Raw genomic sequence first — 21,580 nt, 5'->3', positions numbered from 1 at the left:
ATCTCTCCACGGGCCCCTTCCTAATGGCAACGGTTGGGTTGACAGCATTGTAGTTGGGTCCAGCTGATTACAGGAGCATACCACCTTCTTCCAAAGCGGGCAGTCCTCCTTTGAGAAGCGCTACCACCACTTGAATAGGAGCGATGCATTTCTAATTAAAGCATCTCCCACCCCTAAACCACCTAGCTTTTTCAGGGCTTGAACTACCTTCCATCTCACCATTGGCATCCTACTATTCCCATCTTCTTTACTCCATAAGAACCGTCTCTACAGTCCGATTATCTTTTCTACAACTGCCTTTGGCATCTTATACAAGCTTAAGTAATAAATCGGCAAGCTATTGAGAACAGATTTTATGAGGACCAATTTAATTTACCTACTTTGTTGAGAGTTCTAGCTTTCCATAGGCTCAGCTTGTCTTCCACCATGTCTATGATTGGTTTCCATGTCTTCACCAACCGAGGGTTAGCGCCAAGAGAAATGCCTAAGTACCTGACAGGCAACGCCGCTTCAGCACACCCCAACAAACCACACATATTCATCACCCATTCCTTCTCACAGTTAATTGGGATTAGGCTCAACTTCTCAAAGTTGATGCTCAGGCCAGACATCAACTCAAAGTAGCGCAGGAGCCTCTTATAATTCGCCAGTGTCTCTGTTTCCTGTGGACAAAATAAAATTGTGTCATCTGCAAATTGTAGATGCGACAATTCTATATGTCCCTTCCCACCAGCAGTGGAGAAATTCGGCCATTTCTTATCACCTCCCCTACCATCCTGTGCAGCACGTCAACAATAAGCACAAACAGAAAAGGAGAGAGAGGGTCTCCTTGTCTGAGACCTCTCTCCATCTTGAACGGCTTAGACGGTGACCCATTAATCAACACCGACATAGACGCTATAGTCACACATTCCTTCACCCAAGTCCTCCATCTAAGTCCAAAGCCCATCTTCTGCAGTACTATATCCACAAAGCTCCATCTCACTCTGTCGTAGGCTTTCTGAAAGTCTAGCTTGACAACTGCTGCCTGCTTCTTCCGCAGCTTTAGCCATTGGACCGTCTCACAAGCAATGAGGGCACCATCATGTATTTTCCGGCCCTTTACAAACGCAGACTGAGTCTCCCCTACTAAATTTGGCATCACTAATCGCATTCTTCGTACCAGCACTTTGGATATCACCTTGTACACACAGCCAACCATACTAATCAGTCTTAAGTCCTTAATTTCCTTAGCTCCCACAAATTTTGGAGCTAACGCCACCCAAGTAATATTAGCATCTGTTGGTAGCTTCGCATTCTGGAAAAAGCCCAACACAGCTGCAGTAAACTCCTGACCCAGCTCCTCCCAACAATTCTTTATGAATTTCATGTTATAACCGTCACTACCTGGTGCTTTACTGGACTCACAATCCCAAACTGCCTCTCGTACTTCCTCAGTTGATGGCATCACCTCTAGTGCTTCTCCCTCCTTATCAGTAATCTTCTTGACTAGCCCATCACGGATCCCAATTAGAGGAGCATACTCCTGCCTATACAACTCTTTATAAAACCCCAAGATCGCAGTCTTTATTCTAGCCTGATTCCGTACTAGTCTTCCATTAATCACTAGAGATTCAATTCTGTTGTGCCTCCTTCTTGCCGATGCCAGGTTATGGAAGTACCTAATGTTCTTGTCCATATCTCGAGCATGTTGGGATTGGGACATTTGCTTCCAATGAATCTCCTTTCTGACATACCACTTCGCACAGCAAGACACCAAAGCCTTCCGTCTAGCCTCCATTATTCCGTCATAACTACCAGCACTAACCATATCATCAATTTTCTTAATCTCTTCCTCAAACTTCTTTATTCTGTTGTCCATGTCCCCAAACTTTTCCTTATGCCATCTTCTCAGCGGTACTGTTAACGCCTTAAGCTTGTTGGTGAATATATCATTTCCCAAGTTCCTCCACTCGTCCTTTACCAACTACAAGAACCCTTCATGCGTAAACCAAGAATCCAAGCTGCGAAAAGGTCTCGGTCCCGCACAAAGTCTAGAATCTTCTAAAATCAATGGGCAATGATCTGAGAGGCCTCTCGGCCCTCCTTTCAAACAAGTATCTGGGAAGTCCTCAAGCCACTCCACACTAACAAGGACCCTATCAATGCGGCTACAATATTGACCTCGGAACCATGTGAACTTCCGATCAGGCAGCGGTAAATCTACTAACTGTAAGTCCTGTACCCATTCCTTGAAATCCTCCGCAGATGCAGGTAAACTAACAACGCTTTTTCTTTCTTCCAACCGTAGTATCTCGTTAAAGTCTCCCATGAAGCAAAACAGAACCTGACATAGACCCACAATGTAGCTTAACTCCTCCCACATCACCAGTTTCTCACTCCGAACATGTGCACCATATACCAAGCAGAAAGCACAATTAAAATTATTTTTTGTCAGCACACCTTCAACACACAGCCAGCCATCCCCTTTGTAGCAGTTCAACCGCTTAAATAAAAAAGTGTCCCATATTAACAACAAGCCGCCAGAGGCACCAACTGATTCCACATAGTCCCAACCCACCGTATCACTCCCCCACAAGCGTGCTACATCAAACTTGGTCACCACCTCCCTCTTAGTTTCAATTAGACCTAGCATATTCAACCTACATTTTTTCTTCAACTCTTTTACCATACTCAACTTTCCATACCCTCCTAAGCCTCTAATATTCCAACAACTGTAAATCATTTAAAAGAATTGCTGCACACCTTGTTGTGATGTTTAGGCCTGCTCCTCCTAGCTTTCTCCTTTTATTTTTCCATCTTCCTTTTTGCTGCAATGGCTTCATTTTGACTCTGTAGAATCGCCATAATATCTTCTTCATCGTCATAGATCGCTCCTGACTCCACTGCTAGCTTCGATGTTTCCTTATTTTCTAATAACTGTTCTGCCTGCTTATCCCTATGATCAGAATCTGTTATTGCGCCTCCAATTTCTGCTTCAGATCCAGCATCCTCTGTAACTTAGCCATTCACATTGTGTGGACCCACACCTCCATCTTCCCCTTCTATCGCTTCCAGACCGCTCACCTTCCCATCAGTTCCTAAAACCAGCATGCTTGGAACTCCAACTTCAGCTTGGCCGCCTGGTTCGTCACCAAGCCCCACCACTTCCGGTTCATCCTCATAGTCACCCCTTTTTTTCCGTTCCACCTTGCTCAATCCTTCGCGGTTGCACTGCACCGGCCCGTGGCTCCGTTCCTTCGCTTCCCCGCCAGTCCCACCAATGGTGCCTTCCCTCCACGCACAGGGATGCAGGTGTCCTTCCTCCTGCGCTTCACAATTGCCCACGCCATTCGCTGAAGGAGATGTCGCGCAGCACTCCTCGCGGTCCGCCTCCAACAATGGACCACAGATCTCCTTCCCAGACCCAGACCCACGTCCAAGCAGCCGACCCGGCCCGCATTCTCTTCCGCGTTGCAGGTCCCTCCCCCCCCCCCGGCCCAACTTGCCCTGAAGCCCGCAGATGTGTTTCTTCTGGACTCCACCTAGCTGCCTCCCAAGCCCAATCCGTTCTACCAGCCCAGTTATTAGTTGCCCCACTTGGTGACTTGGTTTGTTTGAAACCTTGTGGGCCTCCCTCATTTGTGAACACACAAGCAACATATTTCCACCGTGACAACTTGTCCCCTCTTGTTTGGCCCTACTTTTTTTTTCCAAGCATATCTGAGTAACAGTTCTCTCTGATTCACCTTCTAAGCAATCATCAGATTCCTCAAAATCAGCCTTTTCATTACACTCATTAATTTTGATTGGATCCGTCATCCGTTGCGTCTTCAAAGCCATTAAATTATCTTGATTGCATTCATTCAAAAAAATGTCCATTATGACCATTATACCCTTATTTTCACCACCATCGTTAGCTCGTGTCCTGATTAGGTCTGCCGCCGGATCCCAAGCCGCTGCCGTCGACACCATTTCGTCGGCAAGTGCGCTATTATTTACACTTATTGACTTCCCGCTTGCGTCTTCCAAAAAGCATTCGTCTCCATATATTTCACGTCCTATTTCCTTCACAAATACATCAAAACCACTGGTCCCAACTGTGATATGTATCCATTCATTGATCACATCAAAGACACAGGTATCGATTAACATGCGGCCAACACTGAAGGATAAGGCAGATTTCGTCATATCATCGCATTGGAGTACTTCTCCCCATAAACCGCCTATCGTATTGAACGTCTCTACTGAACAAACATGTAAAGGCACTCCGTGACTTTCTAACCAAACTGTCCTAGTCTCACTATGTTCGGATTCCTCCCATCTCCATACACTGTAGAAGAATTGTAAGAAACTATTCATTTTGAAGGTAAATGCTTCCTCTGCATTCTTCACAGAATCAAACACTAGGAGGGCTTTGTATGCTCCAAGCTCCCTGACTTCAACAACCTGAGGAAAGTTCTTAACAATAGCTCTCCGTAACGATTTGAAGTCAAAAGGGCTTGTGGTTCCGCCTACTAGACTCCTCAATAGCTACTCGAAATTCTCTTTTGCTATCGGCACTTCAACCTTCTTCGTCCAGCCCTTACCTTGACTGCCCTTGGCAGGTTCTATCCTCTTAGCTTCTTCCATTCTTGAAGAACTTTCACCCTTCTGAAGTACCTTACTCTCCATCGCCGTTCTTACACGGTCTCCCTTACGTGCCTCCGTGTTCCCCTCTCCCATAGCCCTTCTATACTTGGCTTCACCTACGTAGATGAGCTTCCCCCTTATTCTTGTATGATGCATTTCGGTTATAGCCTTCATCGCTCCTCCTTTTGTTGTATATCGTATAAATGCAAACACATACACAACTCCATTTTTCACCTTTCGAGCCAAATAAATGTCATTGATTCATCCTGTCCAATGGAATAATTAAAATAATTCCTTCTTTGAAATATCATTCGGCAGATTATTGACAAAAATTGAAAAAGACACGTTTTCCAGGCGTTGGTACTCTTCTCGATTCCAAATCCTTGGATCTCTTGTCTGAAAATTCCTAGTTCTACCCCACTCAGTGTTTCCCCACCCCCCTCTCTTGCGCTCTCTCTCGCACTCATTTCTGACTCGCCTTTTGACTGAATTTTCTTCCTTGGCCCCGAGAAAAAAACAAGGTTCTAATAATTCTATGACCAAGAACAATTTAGATTAAATTATAAAAGATTTATTTCTCAATATTATGATCACTATCACAATGATAAATCTCTAAATTTAATCAAGGACCTTATTATATTAACATTTTAATATAATAATAATAACAAATTATTTGACACATGATTGATTGGATTGTGGTCATACTACTTATTCCCAACACGATTCAACAATAATTTCACAAGAACAACCCTTAACACAAGCAAATCAAGCATAATTTTCATATATTATTGTTAGATTGGTCTTAAATTTTTTGAAAATTTAGCCGTCGATGGTATATTTGATGCAAATCGAAAACTTCTAAGACAAAATTAAAACAAAATAAAACTTAAATGTATTTTTAAAATTTTTATCGAATTTCAAAGATAAAAAGTATACTTTATCCCTATAGATATTTTTGAAAAAGAAAACTATACATTACGGTCCCACCCTGAATGGAGCAAGACAAGTTTAGTATATATGATATAAAATTAAGATACATATAAATAATGAGACAACGAGTAGGACTCTATGATGAGACATGAGAATTCAAGGCGGATATAGATAAGCAAATACCTACTCGTCGCATCCATTGCCATTCTAAAGAAAGGTTAGTCAAAATGATAGTTAAATATGTAGTGTGTAGTTTGAATGGAAAGAAAAAAAATTATTATATATTATAAATGTGTACTTTGAATGGAAAGAAAAAAAAAGAAGATTCGTACACTCATAAATATATTGAGTGTATGAAAAAAACAATGATGTAACATAGACAAGAAGTATATGAGATTGGAAGAATATGCATAGGTAATAGTTACTAGTGTATAGAAATGAAAAAGGTGAGAGTTAAACACAGGTACTTGAGTTTGTATGAAAAATTTTAGCCAATTAATAAATTAATCACATTAAATGAACAATTAGTACTAATAATTTTATAAAAATATTTGGGAGAGGCACGTCTCCTGTCTATGTAAAGATTTGGTTCCTGTCTATCCGATTGAATTGGGTCAGATTAAATATCTACAGATAGAATGTATATTGTCACTCCTAGTTGACTACATAAAAATTTAAATGATTTAAATTGTCATTTTCATGTTTTATTCTTTATGGTTCACACAATAAGATTTATATCATAAAAATTTGAGTAATTTAAATTGTCATCTCTACGTCTCATCTTTTATGGTTCACACTGTAAGATTTATACTATCAATTAATCTCTACATATAAGTGATTTAAATAAATAAGTCCAAACAAGTTGATTTGACCTAATTCAACTCCCGTGCTAGTTTCTCTAACAAAATTTTCACCCAACGCGCCAATATATAACTTCCATTTTATGGGGATTTTGTTTTCTTTTTCAACTTTTCTCAATGTTATTTGTGTCTCTACGTTCCGTTCCATCTCTGCGTTCTCTGCGTTTCTCCTCCTTAACTATGTGCTCTTCATTCTCTGCATTCTCTTTGTTAAAGTTCAATGCTCTTCATTCAAGTTTTTGAAATCAAGCTGTGAAATCATATTTGAATAGTTATTTCATTGTGGAAGATAATGAATGATTCAAGTTTAGACTGTCAATTAAATCAGAGCAAAGTGGATTATTGTTTTGAATCGAATGAAGCGATTGAGGTGTGGTTCAATTCTAGTTTAATGTTATTCGTTAGTAGTTTATGATTCTGTAGGTGAATAATGATGTTTTTCTTTGTGAAAATTGTTGTTCATGGTTGATAGTTTGAATTGAATGTAACGTACCATTTCTAATCTAATTCTGTTATTTTGATAAATATGTTTCCTCCCCCCCCCCCGTTTCGGTGTATTTTGGAACTCTTTTGGTGTATTTTGAAAACCTTTCATTGTATTTGTATGTTCAGACTTTCAATTGAACCAGAGCAAATTGTATTATTCTTTTGAATCGAATCAAGTAGTGATGTGTAGTTTGAATCTAGTTAATGTAGTTTGTTAGTAGTTTATGATTCTGAAGTTGAATCATTTTATTTTTGTTTGTCAGATTTGTTGTGTATGGTTGATGGTTTGTATTTGATTGTAACGTACCAGTTCTGAATTTGATTCTATTATTTTGATGAATCTGCTTCCTCCCCATTTCAATATATTTTAGTTTCTAATATGGTTTATTTTGCACCAATTTCAGTTTATTTTCAGTTTCTGTGTGATGTTGACGAGAAGCTTATTCCAAAGGTTGGAATGACTTTTAACAAGCTTGAAAAAGTTAGAAAATTCTACAAAGATTATTCTAAACTTGCAGATTTTTTTCGAAAATTCAGAGCACAAATAAGAAGGAAAATGAAATTAATAACTAATTGATTACATATATTAGAGAGGGAAAATGGAAATCGAACATATCTCCAACTGAGAAGATAAATCCCTTAGCTGGATTTAATTGTCCTGCAGGAATTTATATACATATATTGAAGGATATTACTGTTTGAATCATTTCGAAGGTTGTGTTGCATCATTCACATCCGTGCTATCCAAATCAAGCAGAGATGCTCAAATAACATAGGCAATTAAGCATGTCTGTACAACATACAACAGAGAATAATGAGGAAGCCAGAATCAAACCAAAAAAAACTTACCAATCATTTGCCGCAGCAACAAGCGGGTCATCGTGAATTAAGTTTTATTGAAAAAGATGTGAGAAATTACATCATGAAAGAAGTACAGAATGTTTCGGAACTAGAAGATGCAAAAGAATTTGGGAAATACTTATAAAGAATGAAAGAGAAGAATCATAATTTTCTTTTTCAAGCTTAAACTTGAGGTTGATCAGTCAATTAAGATTGCTTTTTGAGCCGACACAAGAAGCAGGGCTGCCTGTGAGTATTTTGGAGATGTTATTTCATCTGATACCACTTACAATACAAACATGTAGTATGCTGTTCTGGTTTATGTGTATTTTGATATTACTTTCGGTGTACTTAGACAGTTTTTTGGTGTATATATGATTTTGTTTATGTGTCGTTGTATTCAGGTATAATATGGTTTTTGGTTATTTTATTGGGGTGAATTACCATGATCAGTCAACACTTGTAGGGTGTGCTTTGATGAAAAACGAGGAAATTCAATCATTCAAATGGCTATTTCAATGTTGGCTTCGTTGCATGGGAGGAAATTCTTCGAAAGGAATTCTTACTAATTAATGCGCATCGATGAAAAGGGCTATTGAGGTTGGTATACCCACAACAATTCACCGGTGGTGTATTTGGTATATCATGAAGAAGATTCTAAGTAAATTAAATGGCTACAAGCGACACAAAAAAATTAAACACGAGAAGAGTCATGTTTTTTGGAACTCTTTTACAAAAGAATCATTTGATAGAACATGGAATGATTTTCTAATAAAGTATGGTGTTGGAGACAACAAGTGGCTTTCAGATAATGATGTCTTTATTAGGATTAAGTGATGTTGTTACTTTTAATATGTGGATATTTATGTGTTTTTCTTCTCTAGTAGAGGTGTCAAACTGTACGTCTTTCGGTGTATTTTGATTCTGATTGGTATTTTTCTAATTTTTCAGAGCTTTTTAAAGATTCGTCATTTATAGATTTCGGTTTATCTCGATCCCCACTTTTGGAATGGGATGAGAAACACACAAAAGAGTGAGAGCATGCATGCTTTTTTCAACAAGTTTATTAGGTGCAACAACTCACTTTCCAATTCGTCAAACAGTACGATAATTGCCTAAGTAGTAGAGAGCAGAGAGAGAGAATCAGATATTGCAGATTTTCATACCATCATACCTTGTGCAACAAATTCTCAATAGAAGCTCAACTTCAGCATGTGTATACTCACGAGATGTTCAGGAAAGTCCAAGCACAATTTAGAGAAAATGTGAATTTCATTACAAGATTAATGCAATCCACTATAAGTTATACGGTATATGAAGTTGTAGAACATATTTCTAACTCAACATTCAACAAGTTTGTAGTTACGTACGACACGATATCATCTCAAGTTAAATGTCAGTACTTATTATTCGAGTCAAGAGGGATATTGTGCCGTCATTCTCTGAGGGCGTTAAGTTTTGAGTGAGTAGATAAAGTGTCACCAAGATATATATTAGAACAGTGGAGTAAGAACGTAAAGAGGAAGCACACACATCTCAAGAGCAGCCATGACGGCCTCTTTTGGAGCCAAGAAGTAGGAGATTTGTCGATTTGATATTTCAGTCACAAAATATTTATGAATTTGCATCAAAATTTGAGTTGACTACGATTCTGCACAGTGCATATGACAATGCTATGGTTGAGATGCAAGAATACAAAGCCAAAAGCAAAAGGAAATGTTCGTTATTTCACGAAGATGTTTCATTGGAAGATATTAACGAGATTCAAAGACCTCTACGGGTGAGAACAAGAGGACGTCCGAAAAATTTTGCTAATATATGATTTACCTTTTGCAGTTGAACCTTTTTTGTGGTGGTTCAGTAGTGCAATCAAATTTTAGATATTATCATGGACATATTACGAATTATAATTTCAGAGGTTCAAGAGAATAAGATAGATTTTTGATGTTTTTATGAATCTATTTTGTTGTTATGTGATACAATTTTGGTGTAATCTACGTATTGTTATTTTTTTTTTTATGGAAATGAGGTTTAATGTTTAAGTTTTCTTATTTTGTTCTTTTTTACAATGTTTTGAAATTATTTTTTCCAATTATTTGATGGGATTTGTTTCTTTAAAATATACAATACACAGACAATTCAATACTTAAGTAGTGTAGAAATTTAACCTAGAGAATTCGGTGTTTATTTGAATAATTTTCGGTGTATTCGAAAAGTAATTCGGCGTAGTATAGAATTTATTCTTCTTTTCCTACATTTTTTTTAACCTAGATTTATTCAGATTAACAGCATTTCAATACAGTACAGATAGGTTCATCAGAATTTAATTTTGGAAAGAAAATTATGTACTATCAATACAAAGATACAATTTACAGTATTAAACTATCTACTATCAATATTTGATGATTTCAATGTATAGTAAGAACTCAGTAGTGTAGCCGATGGCTTGGATAGTCTGATTGCTTCACATTTTTCAATGGTTTTATCTCTGAGTTAATTCATTTCGTCAAATAGAATAGTTGAGGCATATTTCACTCTGAAATTATCAACTTAATCCTACAGTTTAAAGAAATTTCCTATTATTATTAAAGTCTGTTAATTTAGTAATAGAGAGTTATTTATTTTTAAAGATAGTTACCTAGTTTTAATTCTACCACAAATATTTTCTCTTTTTGATCTATTTTGGATTAATTAACACCAGCCATTTCATAACATATATTGCACAATCGTTGCTAAAAAAGAATAAATTAACACAATAAAATAATAGAGTAAGAGAAAACACAATAAAATTTATTAAATAGAAAGATTTGATACCTTATCCGTTGCCCACTGATGTTGATGTACGGTGCTTCAACACCCTCATCCTTGTTTATAAAAGATTCTCCTCCAGCAAACACCCTCATTTTTGAAATGTTGAATCCCTAAAAATCAAAACAAGGCAAGTATAATTTCAACCTTCAGATTCGATGTTTATTTGAATATTTTTCTGTGTATTCGGGAAGCAATTTGGTGTATAATAATATTTATTCCTCTTTTTCCATAGAATTACAAGTGCACCTTATTTCAAACAGATAGAAACAATAGAATTTATAGAGGGAGCAGAAATTTGTATCAAATAAACAACTTACAACAAATTTATTAATTGTTGTTCTCTCTTTTGTAGGAACTTTTTTGTTTATTGGGTCAAGGACATGAAATTTTTTCTTTTCAACATCCACTATCCATAACCACCAATGTTGCACATAGAAAATCGAGACAAATATCTGAAACTTGACTAGAGAGAACAATTTTTTAGCTTAATTGCCACCTAATGTAAGAATTATTTAAGAAACTTTATAAATGAAAGCTTACAAATGGATAGGATACAAGTTTTTTCTTGTCCAAAAATGGGAGGTAGTCTTGATAGTCTTCAACCTGAAAGGACTCTTTAGTTTTTGGATGAAGGAAGTTGCCCTCATGACTCGACATTGCGTAATCCTACAAAATTTATATAACATCGAAAGAAATAGATACAGCAAACAATGTATTTTAAAAATACACCAAAATTTTAATCTATTACAACTTATAATAATATCAGGGAGAAAATAGTATATGAGTTTCTTAAATCTTTTAATGTTTTTGGTGTTCAGAATTTGGCACATTACCGAGACAACCTACGAAAACCAAAACCCCAAACTTAATACATATATGGCACAATGACTGATAAGAAAATCATTAACGTTATTCTAGGATTATCAGATTTTCGACATCTGATTCAGCTTTTAAGGATTCAAAGTGTATTCTTCTTATTTTCAATAGTTTTTCATGCTTCAGTATAAAAATTGTCTCCCACTCATTAGTGCTTTCATCTTCATAAGTCTTGATATTTATCACCCAATAAAAGCATTTCTCCTTAAGTTTATCTATTATTTGCTTCTGCCTCATGGGAGTTTTGAATTTGTCGAGGAAGTTCATTATATAGGCTGCACCTTTTCCAGAGAGGGACTTTTCTCTCTACCAAAATTTAATGCTGTTGCAACCCCAGTATCTATGATAGCTTCCACTAACTTTTTAAAATCTTCCTCCGATATTGGACTGTCCTGAGATTTTCTCTTGACAGCTTGTGGTTTATCCTCTTGAGAAAGTATAGCCTCCTCACTTGATTGAGTGAATCCAAGACTAAATGATGGTGCAGGAAAGTCATTCTTCAATGCAACATTGGCAACCATCATTATTGCATCAGTATTGTTTGAGGGAGTGAATGACTATATGGTGACACATAAAATATCTTAAGATTACTAAGAAAATATTGAAAAAGAATTTTAAGAAGTAGAACTTACATATTAGTAGGAGCTACTTTTTTATGAGATTCTTGTTGTGGTTGTTAAGGTTCTTCTTCAGTACATTTCTTTGTTGAAGATTTTGCAACAGAATGTTGAGGTTGGGAGAGACTTCAGGATTACAGAAAAGGAATTTAATTAATACAATCAAACCAAGTGCACCTTAATTCACATGAAATACACAGAAATATAAATCAAATACATCAAAATTTAAAAAGATATAAAACTTAATAAAACAAGCACAAAATGACAGTAGAAGCACTACAATAAATTTCTATGGGCTAGTTACAACAAATGCATCAACTAAGTCCATAAAAATGGACAAAATCAATATTCTTTTGCTTAGTTATAATAAAAAGAGGACTACAACACCAAGCACACCTCAAATAACAAGAAATACACTGAAATACAAACCAAATAAACTAAAACTATTAGAAAAGGAATTTAAATAATACTTATTAATATTTTTTTCTATATCTTCCTCTCCGGGTGACGTTGCAGCAGTTTGCTGAGTTTGGGAAAGGCTTAAAGTAGGAGCAAATACTTGAAGTGGGACTCTAAAAAAAAGAAAAAATGAAAAAGTTAATATGGCGTAAATATTCAGGTACAAATGGTTAACTCAATGAAATAAAACATCGAAAGTGAGTTGGAAAACTCACATGTCCAACGATTCTGATTGAGAATGAGTTTGTTTCGAAAGAACAATGATTTGTCCTTTAGGATTATCATTTATTATTCATTTCTGAATAGGAGCTGGTTCATTCAATGATTCCTCTTGTTCCATGTACCTGAAATACACCGAAATCACATCAAAACTACACCACAAGCATTCAATAAAAGCATAACTTCTGTTACATGAGAACTTACATAGTTGCATTTTTTGTATAAAATCTTAAAGGAATTTTTTTCTAAAATAAATATGAAATCAGAAGCAGAATATGGTAGCACAAGAATGAAAGAAATAGTAAGAAAAAAAATACATTTTGTCAATTGGTTGATTTACACTACTCTGATTGCTTGTCTGTGTTAGAAACACAGTATCATTTTTACTTGCCAAATTTTACATGTGATATTCTAAGGACAAAATAAATATTATTAGTAAAACTAGAATAATTATATCAGATTTAAGGAAAATTTAGCAAAGAAAGAACTTTAGACAATGAATCTTACGTTGGTGAAGGATTATAGTGAGCTTCCGTAGAGTGAAGCCCAGTTTCTGGAATATCAGTGACTTTTTGTTGCATTCTGGAAAAGCAAACAATCATCAGGAAAAAAATAGTAAAATTGTCAAAATACACTGAAAATTGACAAGTATAATATCTTACAATGATAGTTTCTGAATCTTACTCATTATCAGATTCAGTTTCTTTTTTGGGTTCAGTTATGCAAAAGCGAACAATTCTCAGGTAAATGAACACAATAAAGATAGCATTACAATGATAGTTTTAGAATCTTACTCATTCTCAGATTTGGTTTCTTTTTCAGAAGATGAATCTTCAATAATTTGTTTTCTTTTTGGATTGCATCCTGGAAAAGCAAACAATCATCAGGAAAACATAATAAAATTGATAAAATAATCGAAAAATAATACTTATATTTTTGCAGGCTTGTGAATTTTTTCTTAAATCTTTGTTTTCTTAATTCCTCACTTTCTTCACTTCTGACAATACATTCAAAAATTTTGTTAATAAATAAACTTTTGACGAAAAAGTAAAACATAGTATTTTCAATTATAATTGCTGAACCTTACACATTATCAGATTCACGTTCTTTTTCGAAAGAAGAATCCTCGGTAACATGCTTTCTTTTTTTGGACTTCATCCTGAAAAAGGAAACAATCATCAGGCAAGAAAACATAATAAAATGGCAAAAAATAAACCGAAAAAGAATACTTACTTCTTTGCCACCCTTTTAGATTGCTTTCTTCTTTTCGATATCTCCTCCGAGTCATCTGTAGAATTGGACTCGGATTCAGCAAGACTTTCACTTTCTGAAGAAATACTCTTCTTCTTCTTTTCCTTCTTTCTTTCCTTCTTTTTTCTTTCTTTTTCCCTTCTTTTAGTTGTTTTTTCAGCTGTGTCATTTTCACAATTCCCTAAAATAGAAAAAATATTTATTTACATAATATATTTATAAGAAATACACCAAAAATAAAGAAAAAATTCTGTTGAGTTACCATCTTATTCTTGATCTCAGCATTTATTCTTTGTACCAGCACTCCTTGGTCCAATGTTGGACCCATGGTGGTCTAGGAATTTCATTTATCGGGCTATATTTTTATGTCGATTTGTGAAAATATACAATCATTAGAGTATAGAGGCAGTCATTAACAACATATTTCTTTTCCAATATGTGCTTTTTAATGCCCTTTATTAGGAAGTTGAGCACATGATTAGTCCAATTCTATTGAAATATTGCGTCCACGTGAAGAATGAGCGGCATGTGAACTAGAGAAGTTTTGTTTATCATTGTCGACAACAAGAAGGACATCTGAATGTATAAGATGAATGTCCTCTTGAATTTCATCCGATTTTTCTCCCCATCGACATTCATCTCCATCATAGAGGTTGATAATTGTGACAAGGTCTTGCCTTGGAAGCTTCTAACAACTTTCTTATTCTCCTCACTAAGTTTTTGAAAGTTAATTTTTGCTGGATAGCGTGGCCCTGCAAAAGCGGAAAGAAATATTTCAATAACACAAATTTAATTTGATAATACACTAAAATTTGATTCACAGAATATATTAGGAAATGAATTTTTACCAGTTATACTTAAGCTAAGGGCAGCTGCTATATTTTCTTAGGTGATATTGATTATACTATACCGTGTGTCCAATCTGTTACGGGGCAGATCAAATGAATATGCCAATTGTTTCAATAACTTATGTGGCACATTTATTGGAGGGATATACATCAAACCACCAAATCCCAATTCTCGAACAATTACTTTTTTGTCCTCGCTCATGTTCTAAAATTTATCATGAATTGATCTTATAGAACATCTCAAATCATGAATTTTCTGTAAATAAACGAGAATCATGTAAATAAACTATATTTATACAAAATAAATTGAGTTGTTCAAACATATATATACTTACATTATATTTTGGTTCTACCTTTGGTGCTATTTTTTCTGTAAAGAATAAAAAAAAGGTTAATATATTGAAAGAAACCAAATACACCGAAATACAAACTAAACACACCACTATTGTTTTTCGATTACATCATATAATGTGAGATTAAAAAGACATACAACTGAACCAAACATGCATAAAATAATACCAAAAGCATTAGAATAAAATTCGATGGTTTGTTACAAGAAATTGATAAACAAAACTTCTGATAAACAGACAAAAAACAATTGCAAATCACTCAAATATGTATACAATAACATCAGAAGCACAAGAATATTCTATTTTCTAGTTATAGCATAAGGAATACACCACCACCAGTTGCACCTAAATTCTGATAAAATACACAAAAAGGCAGACTAAATACACCGAAAGACAAACTAAATAGGCCGAAGCACAAACATGGATACAATGATACTAGAAGCACTACAGACACTCATTTCGAAACATGCACAAAAACACATTCAAATCCTTCAAACACATGCAAATATAGGTTAAACTATACAGCAAACACTACGTAACATTTTTACACCGACCTAATATAGTTATCACCAAATGAAGCGTATAAGGAGAACAGTAATGCAATAACATAAAATAAACTGCAATATTACTACGTAGTGTTTTGTGATCAGAATGAGAAAGAGAAAAATGAGAAAACTGTAAGATTAGTGAATATTACCATCAATAATCTTTCGTCTTTTTTTTCTGTGTTTGATGGTGAAGATTTTGACTTCAGCTTTGAAACTTTTTTGATTTTTTGTGACGATTTTGAGAGATTTTTGAGAGGTTTTGTTCGTTGTTTGAATTTTGAGTGTTGCGGCTTTGATCGAGGGAGAAGAATCATTTTTTATAATGACGTTCGTGCTATTCGATAGTCTTAAAAGCGCGTGTTTACATGTACTCTAATCTGAAAGTTGTTTTGGTTGAATTTGAACCAATTTGTTTGAACTTATTTGTCAAAAAAACTTAGATGTATGTGTAACAAATCTGTTATACTATGGCCATGTTTTAATACATTAATACGCTTTCCGTTTTAAACTTTTAATACTAACTCTTATTCACGGATCTCGCTACGGTATAGAAACTGAAGGTTGTAGAAGGCTTAGAGATGGGGGGATTGAATCTATGACCTTCTTTTATGTTAATGAAATAACCCTTTTGAAACACACTTTCAGTCTGAATCTGTTTGAACTCAGTAGCGGAAAATTTATGAGACAATTTCTTTTTATCTCATGAATATCAGAAAACAGAACAGAGAAGGGAAGAGAGAAGTTGACACCATCATGTATCTTGGTTTAGTTGCCTTGTGCAATGCAACCTACATCCAGTCTCCACCACAACAGTGGTAGAATTTCTACTATAGTTAAAGTATTACATACACCGATTCCACAAGATTGACACAATCCTTTTTCTTATCAAGTTCTAACCTAACTTGACTTGGCTATGCTAATACCTAACTCTTCACTCTTAGTTCTCACCCAACTAAGAAAGGGGTACCTCACTGGTACAAGATATAAGACACAACACCAACCTAAATAAATCTGAAATCACTCTAGGCTTTTCACTCAAGTGTATCACTCTGCCTCTTTCTACTCTTAGGCTTTTACTTGAGCTCTCTCATTCTACCTTTTACCTAAAGAAAATACAGAAACATAAACATTAAAAAGAAAATTACAATCTATAAAACATGAAGGAGATTAATGCTTCAACAGCCTCTTTGCTATGTGATAAACTAGATTTGCTTGCCTCTGATTTAGTTCCTCATTCTGGCAGAATGCTCCTTTGACTAGGAAGCACTGTCCAAGTTGATGAACTTCTTCAGAGAACTCTTCTCAGAACATAAACCTCAAAAACACTGGTTATCTCTCCTTTTTTTTTCTGAAGGATGAAAATCTTTTTTTGTATCTCCTTGCATGATGTTGAATTGCTCTCACCTAGGTCAACTCCTCAAGCCGTGAGCTTCACCAAATTATATTTTCACTTTCTTCCAATAATCCTCAAATTAGGAACTTTGGTTCTAACCTTCTTTCTTGACCGAAAGCCTCAGGACAGCAAAGAAAAATATTTTCAATGGAAAACCCAGATCTGAATCCTTGAAATACTACTTGGTCCCTAAGACACAAATTTGATCATAGATTTACAACAGAGATCACTTTCTTCATTTATTCCAATTTGGAGTGGCAGATAGTTGGGGAAGAGGAGAAGAAAGCAATATGCATGCAAGAGAAAATTAATCACCTTTGGCTTCTGACTTAGCTTGATATGGTTTGATGTGGGTGATTAGACCTCAATCTTTTTGCTTAACCCTTCTCTTTCTTTCTTCTTTGGTGAATACTTAGGAACGAAGCTCTCTCTCTTTCTTCTCTGAGTTCTGATCGAAGAGAAAAAGTGAACGTTGCTTTGGAGGCAACACTTTGGAGAGAACAGCTTGAGAGGAATGCCTTGGACTTGGATCATATTCACTTACCATTCAGCCCATGTGATTTCTTTGTTATTTGCAATTGGGCTTTGTTTGAAATTGTTGCCCACTAAGATAGATTTAGCTTGTTCCATATTGGGCTGCTGCAACAATGAATTTTAGTCTGCAACACTTAATCAGAATTAATCAATATTAATTGGTTAATTAGCCCAATAAAAATAATGTTTGTCATCATCAAATTAATTTAGTTAATTTCTTAACTCAACAATCTCCCCCTTGATACAAACATAATTGTAGCATTTAATCAAAAGGAATTGACATTGGATAAAATTAAGAAACTTCCCTTTGATTTATGTCATTTGCTTTTGTGTTGCTCCCCTTTCCTTTTCAAGAGTAGCTCTCCCTAGATTTATGCTCTTTTCTTACTCCCTGTTTATTATTCTTATAAAAAATATAATAAAGAGCTACACACAATTCAACTTGACCAAGGGCTTTTACACAACCAGCAACATAAATCCAGCCCAATTCTAAACATATCATGTCAGCACTTTTAACAAGTATCCATTTCAGAAGCTGCTCAAAGAATTCGAACAAAAACAGAGCATCAAGATTAACCAAGAGATGACAAAACAACAAAACTTGTAAGATAAAATCAAATTAGCCTGATCACAGCATTATCAAGCTTTCAAAGCAATAAGTATCAGATTTAATTCACACATAATGACCACAGTAGTAGCAAAATAACCAGAATCAGAGTACTACTACTCCCCTTTTGTCATCAAGGGAGGAAAAACACTCAATACCAAGATAAAACTGCACCTTAAAACCTGCACAAAAGTGTTAGTTCAAAGTCCAAAACCAGTATGTAATTAACTAAGTGCAACAGTAGTTAAAAGTATTACAGTCATCCAAAAAAGACATAGAGTAGTTCAAAAGTAAAGGACAACAGTTTTCATGAGACAAAAGTGAGCAGACAGCAGCAGTAACATGAGACAAATCTAGGCATCTGAACCATCCTCCTCAGTATTAGCTTCTTCTTCAGCATCAGTGGCAACATCTTCATCCTATTGGAGATTGTCAATGAACTTCATGAAGACAGCCACTCTGTCTCTGGATTTTTGGAGGAAGTTCTCATGCTTGCTTGCCAGCTTCCTTTGTTCCTTACTCATGGCAATCATATGATTTGATTGGGAGACAAAACTCTTGGACCACATCTTTGACAATATTAAACAGAGCACATTTTTGTCCAGTAGAGATGGAGGTGTCCTCGGTGGAAAGAGGAGGAGAATCCTCAAGAATGAACTCATCATCTTCATCATCTAGAACTACCCTTTCAAAGCGAGTTGGTCCCTTATGCTGTTTCACTAAACCACCTCCCTTTAGATAAGAGTGTCTATTCTCATATGACTCATCAGACAAATCAACACCAAAATGTTCAAAAATGCAAGTTAAGAACATGCCATAAGGAAGAGCTTTATCTTTCTCACTTCTAACAGAATCAAACATGTATCTTACCATCAAATAAGCAAAAGAAAATTCTGTTTTAGTGAGAAGAGTGACAATCGTGATTTAATGTCGGTAAAGAAATTCACAAATATAATCGCGTTGCAAGTATAGCTTCTAAACCAACAAAAAATCCTTTCGTACAAACGTTTGGGTGTCACAAGTAACAAACCCCTTTAAAATTGATAACTGAAGTATTCAAACCTCGGGTCGTCTTCTCAAGAAACTGCAGGGAGGTATGTTCTTATTATTGGTTATGAGTTTTGTAAATTGGGGGGTTTTGAAAGTAAGGAACAAGTAATTTAAATGACAAGTAAAATAAATAAATAACTATAAAATAAACTCTTGGCAAGGTATGAAAATTCGGAAGTCCTATCCTAGTTATCCTTATCGATGGTGATGAGAATTGAGTTTTAATCCCACTTAGTAACCTTTACTAAAGCAAGGGAAAATCAAGTGGACTAATTAGTTAGATCCTCAAGTCCTAGCCAACTCCTAAGAAAGGACTAGAGTTAGGGGAATTCAATTCAATTAGCAAAAATAACAATTAACAATCATGATAAGTTTGATAACTCAAGAGTATCCAGTTAATCAATTAAAGCCAAGAATATAAAAAGCTAAATAAGAATCATAAATTTGAAATACCTCAATTTATATTAAATAAAGAAAATCCTAACATGAATGGTTCATAAGCCGATTTGGCAACATAAGTAATTAAATAAAAGCATTAAAGTATCTGAAAGTAAAAGAGAAATATAAAGTAAAAGGAATATTGAACCTGAGAAAGAGTTGAAATCCTAAATCCTTTAAGAGGAATCCTAATCCTAAAACCTAAGAGAGATGAGAGAACCTCTCCCTCTAAAAACTACATCTAGAATATGAAAAGTGAATGTATGATCATGAATGAATGGATTCTCCCACTTTATATCCTCTAATATGTGTTTTTTGGGCCGCAAACTGGGTCGAAAACAGCCCAGAAATCGCTGAAGAAGAAATATGTCACGCTGATTTTCGTCACTGCGATGCATCCGCGTGGAGCACGCGTTTGCGTCGCATAGCGTCAGGAAAACTATGGTATATTATATATCAAATCGAAGCCCCGGACGTTAGCTTTCTAATGCAACTAGAACCACGTCGTTTGGACCTCTGTAGCTCAAGTTATGACAGTTTTAGTGCGAGAGGGTCAGGCTGACAGCTTTGCAGTTCCTTCAACTTCTTGTATTCCTTCCACTTTTGCATGCTTCCTTTCCATCCTCCAAGCCATTCCTACCCTGTAATCTCTGAAAATACTTAATGCACATATCAAGGCATCGAATGGTAATAAGAGAAAATTAATAATTAGCAAATATAAGATCAAAGAAGCATGTTTTCAATCATAGCACAAAATCAGGAAGGAAAAAGTAAAAACATGCAAATAGTATGAATAAGTGGGTAAAGAGTTGATAAAAATCACTCAATTAAGCACAAGATAAACCATAAAATAGTGGTTTATCAAAGAGCATACAAAACAAGAGTGTCAGTGTAAGATACTCTTTGATATGAACCACTCTGAGGAAGGATGATATGATTTACTATACGGTGCAACTGAGCACGTTCATAACCCAGGGCTCTGTGAGTAGGGGTGATGCCATCAATCAGAGAAACATGTTCACAAATATGAGCTAGAGCATCATTGAAAGAGATACCAACTCCTTCATCCCACTTACCAAAAGTATATGCACAAACCCCAACATCAGTGTATTTCAATGAATCACTGATTGTTTCATTGTTTAACACATATCTCGGTCCTTGACATAAGAATGAACACTGCCCTCATGATAAGTCATATTAGCATAAAACTCTTTGACCAAAATTAGGTACACTGGTTTTTTGATGTTAAAAAGGTGATTCCAGTCCAGAAATTCCAAATTTTCAACAAAAGAAAAACCTTTCTTTTTCAGATTTGGTAAATCAGCAAGAAAAGAGGGACACAGGGTATGCTACTTAATAACCTCTTCATAAAAATCAGTATTCATGACAGACTTAAATTTGTAAGGGTTATAGTTTGAGTGGGAGGTCATGAAGTGTGATTTGTGTGCAAAGGGATCAATGTCTGGTTCTCTAACAGATTTAAGAGGGATACGAGGTTTACCTCTCTGAGAACGAGTGGGAACAGACCTTGTCTTAGGTTGAGTGGGCTCAGAGGTAGGTTCAGCAGCAGCTGGGTGTTTCCCTTTCGAGATGCTTGGCTTTGATGAACTATGTTTTGAAGGCGGTTCCTTTGGTGGTGGCGTTTGCTTAGCTGAGGGTGGAAACCTTGAGGGGTTCTTAGTGCGAGCCATGGTATCTGAACGAGGAGGTGAGGTAGGAGGAGAAGGAGAAGGAGTGAAGGTTCGGTCTTGAGAACGAGTGGAAGGTTTCTGTTTTGCAGGGAGCTTGAAGATCTTTTCATGAGGAGGCTTTTGAGAAATAGTTTTCTTCCTCATTTGGTTGGTTTCTGATT

At 35.6% G+C, this 21,580-nt stretch overlaps 1 protein-coding gene across 1 annotated transcript; it reads right to left on the bottom strand.

Moving 5' to 3' along the window:
• Positions 1–1,966: 1,966 nt before the first annotated feature.
• Positions 1,967–2,671, bottom strand: LOC107647217 (uncharacterized). The gene has a single exon (XM_016351326.1). The coding sequence runs from the start codon at positions 2,669–2,671 to the stop codon at positions 1,967–1,969; it is 705 nt and encodes a 234-aa protein (XP_016206812.1).
• Positions 2,672–21,580: the final 18,909 nt, after the last annotated feature.

This window comes from Arachis ipaensis, chromosome B6 (assembly GCF_059453495.1).
Source record: "Arachis ipaensis isolate K30076 ecotype BB chromosome B6, ASM5945349v1, whole genome shotgun sequence".
NCBI lineage: Eukaryota > Viridiplantae > Streptophyta > Magnoliopsida > Fabales > Fabaceae > Arachis > Arachis ipaensis.
This window is presented reverse-complemented; position numbering and strand designations above follow the sequence as displayed.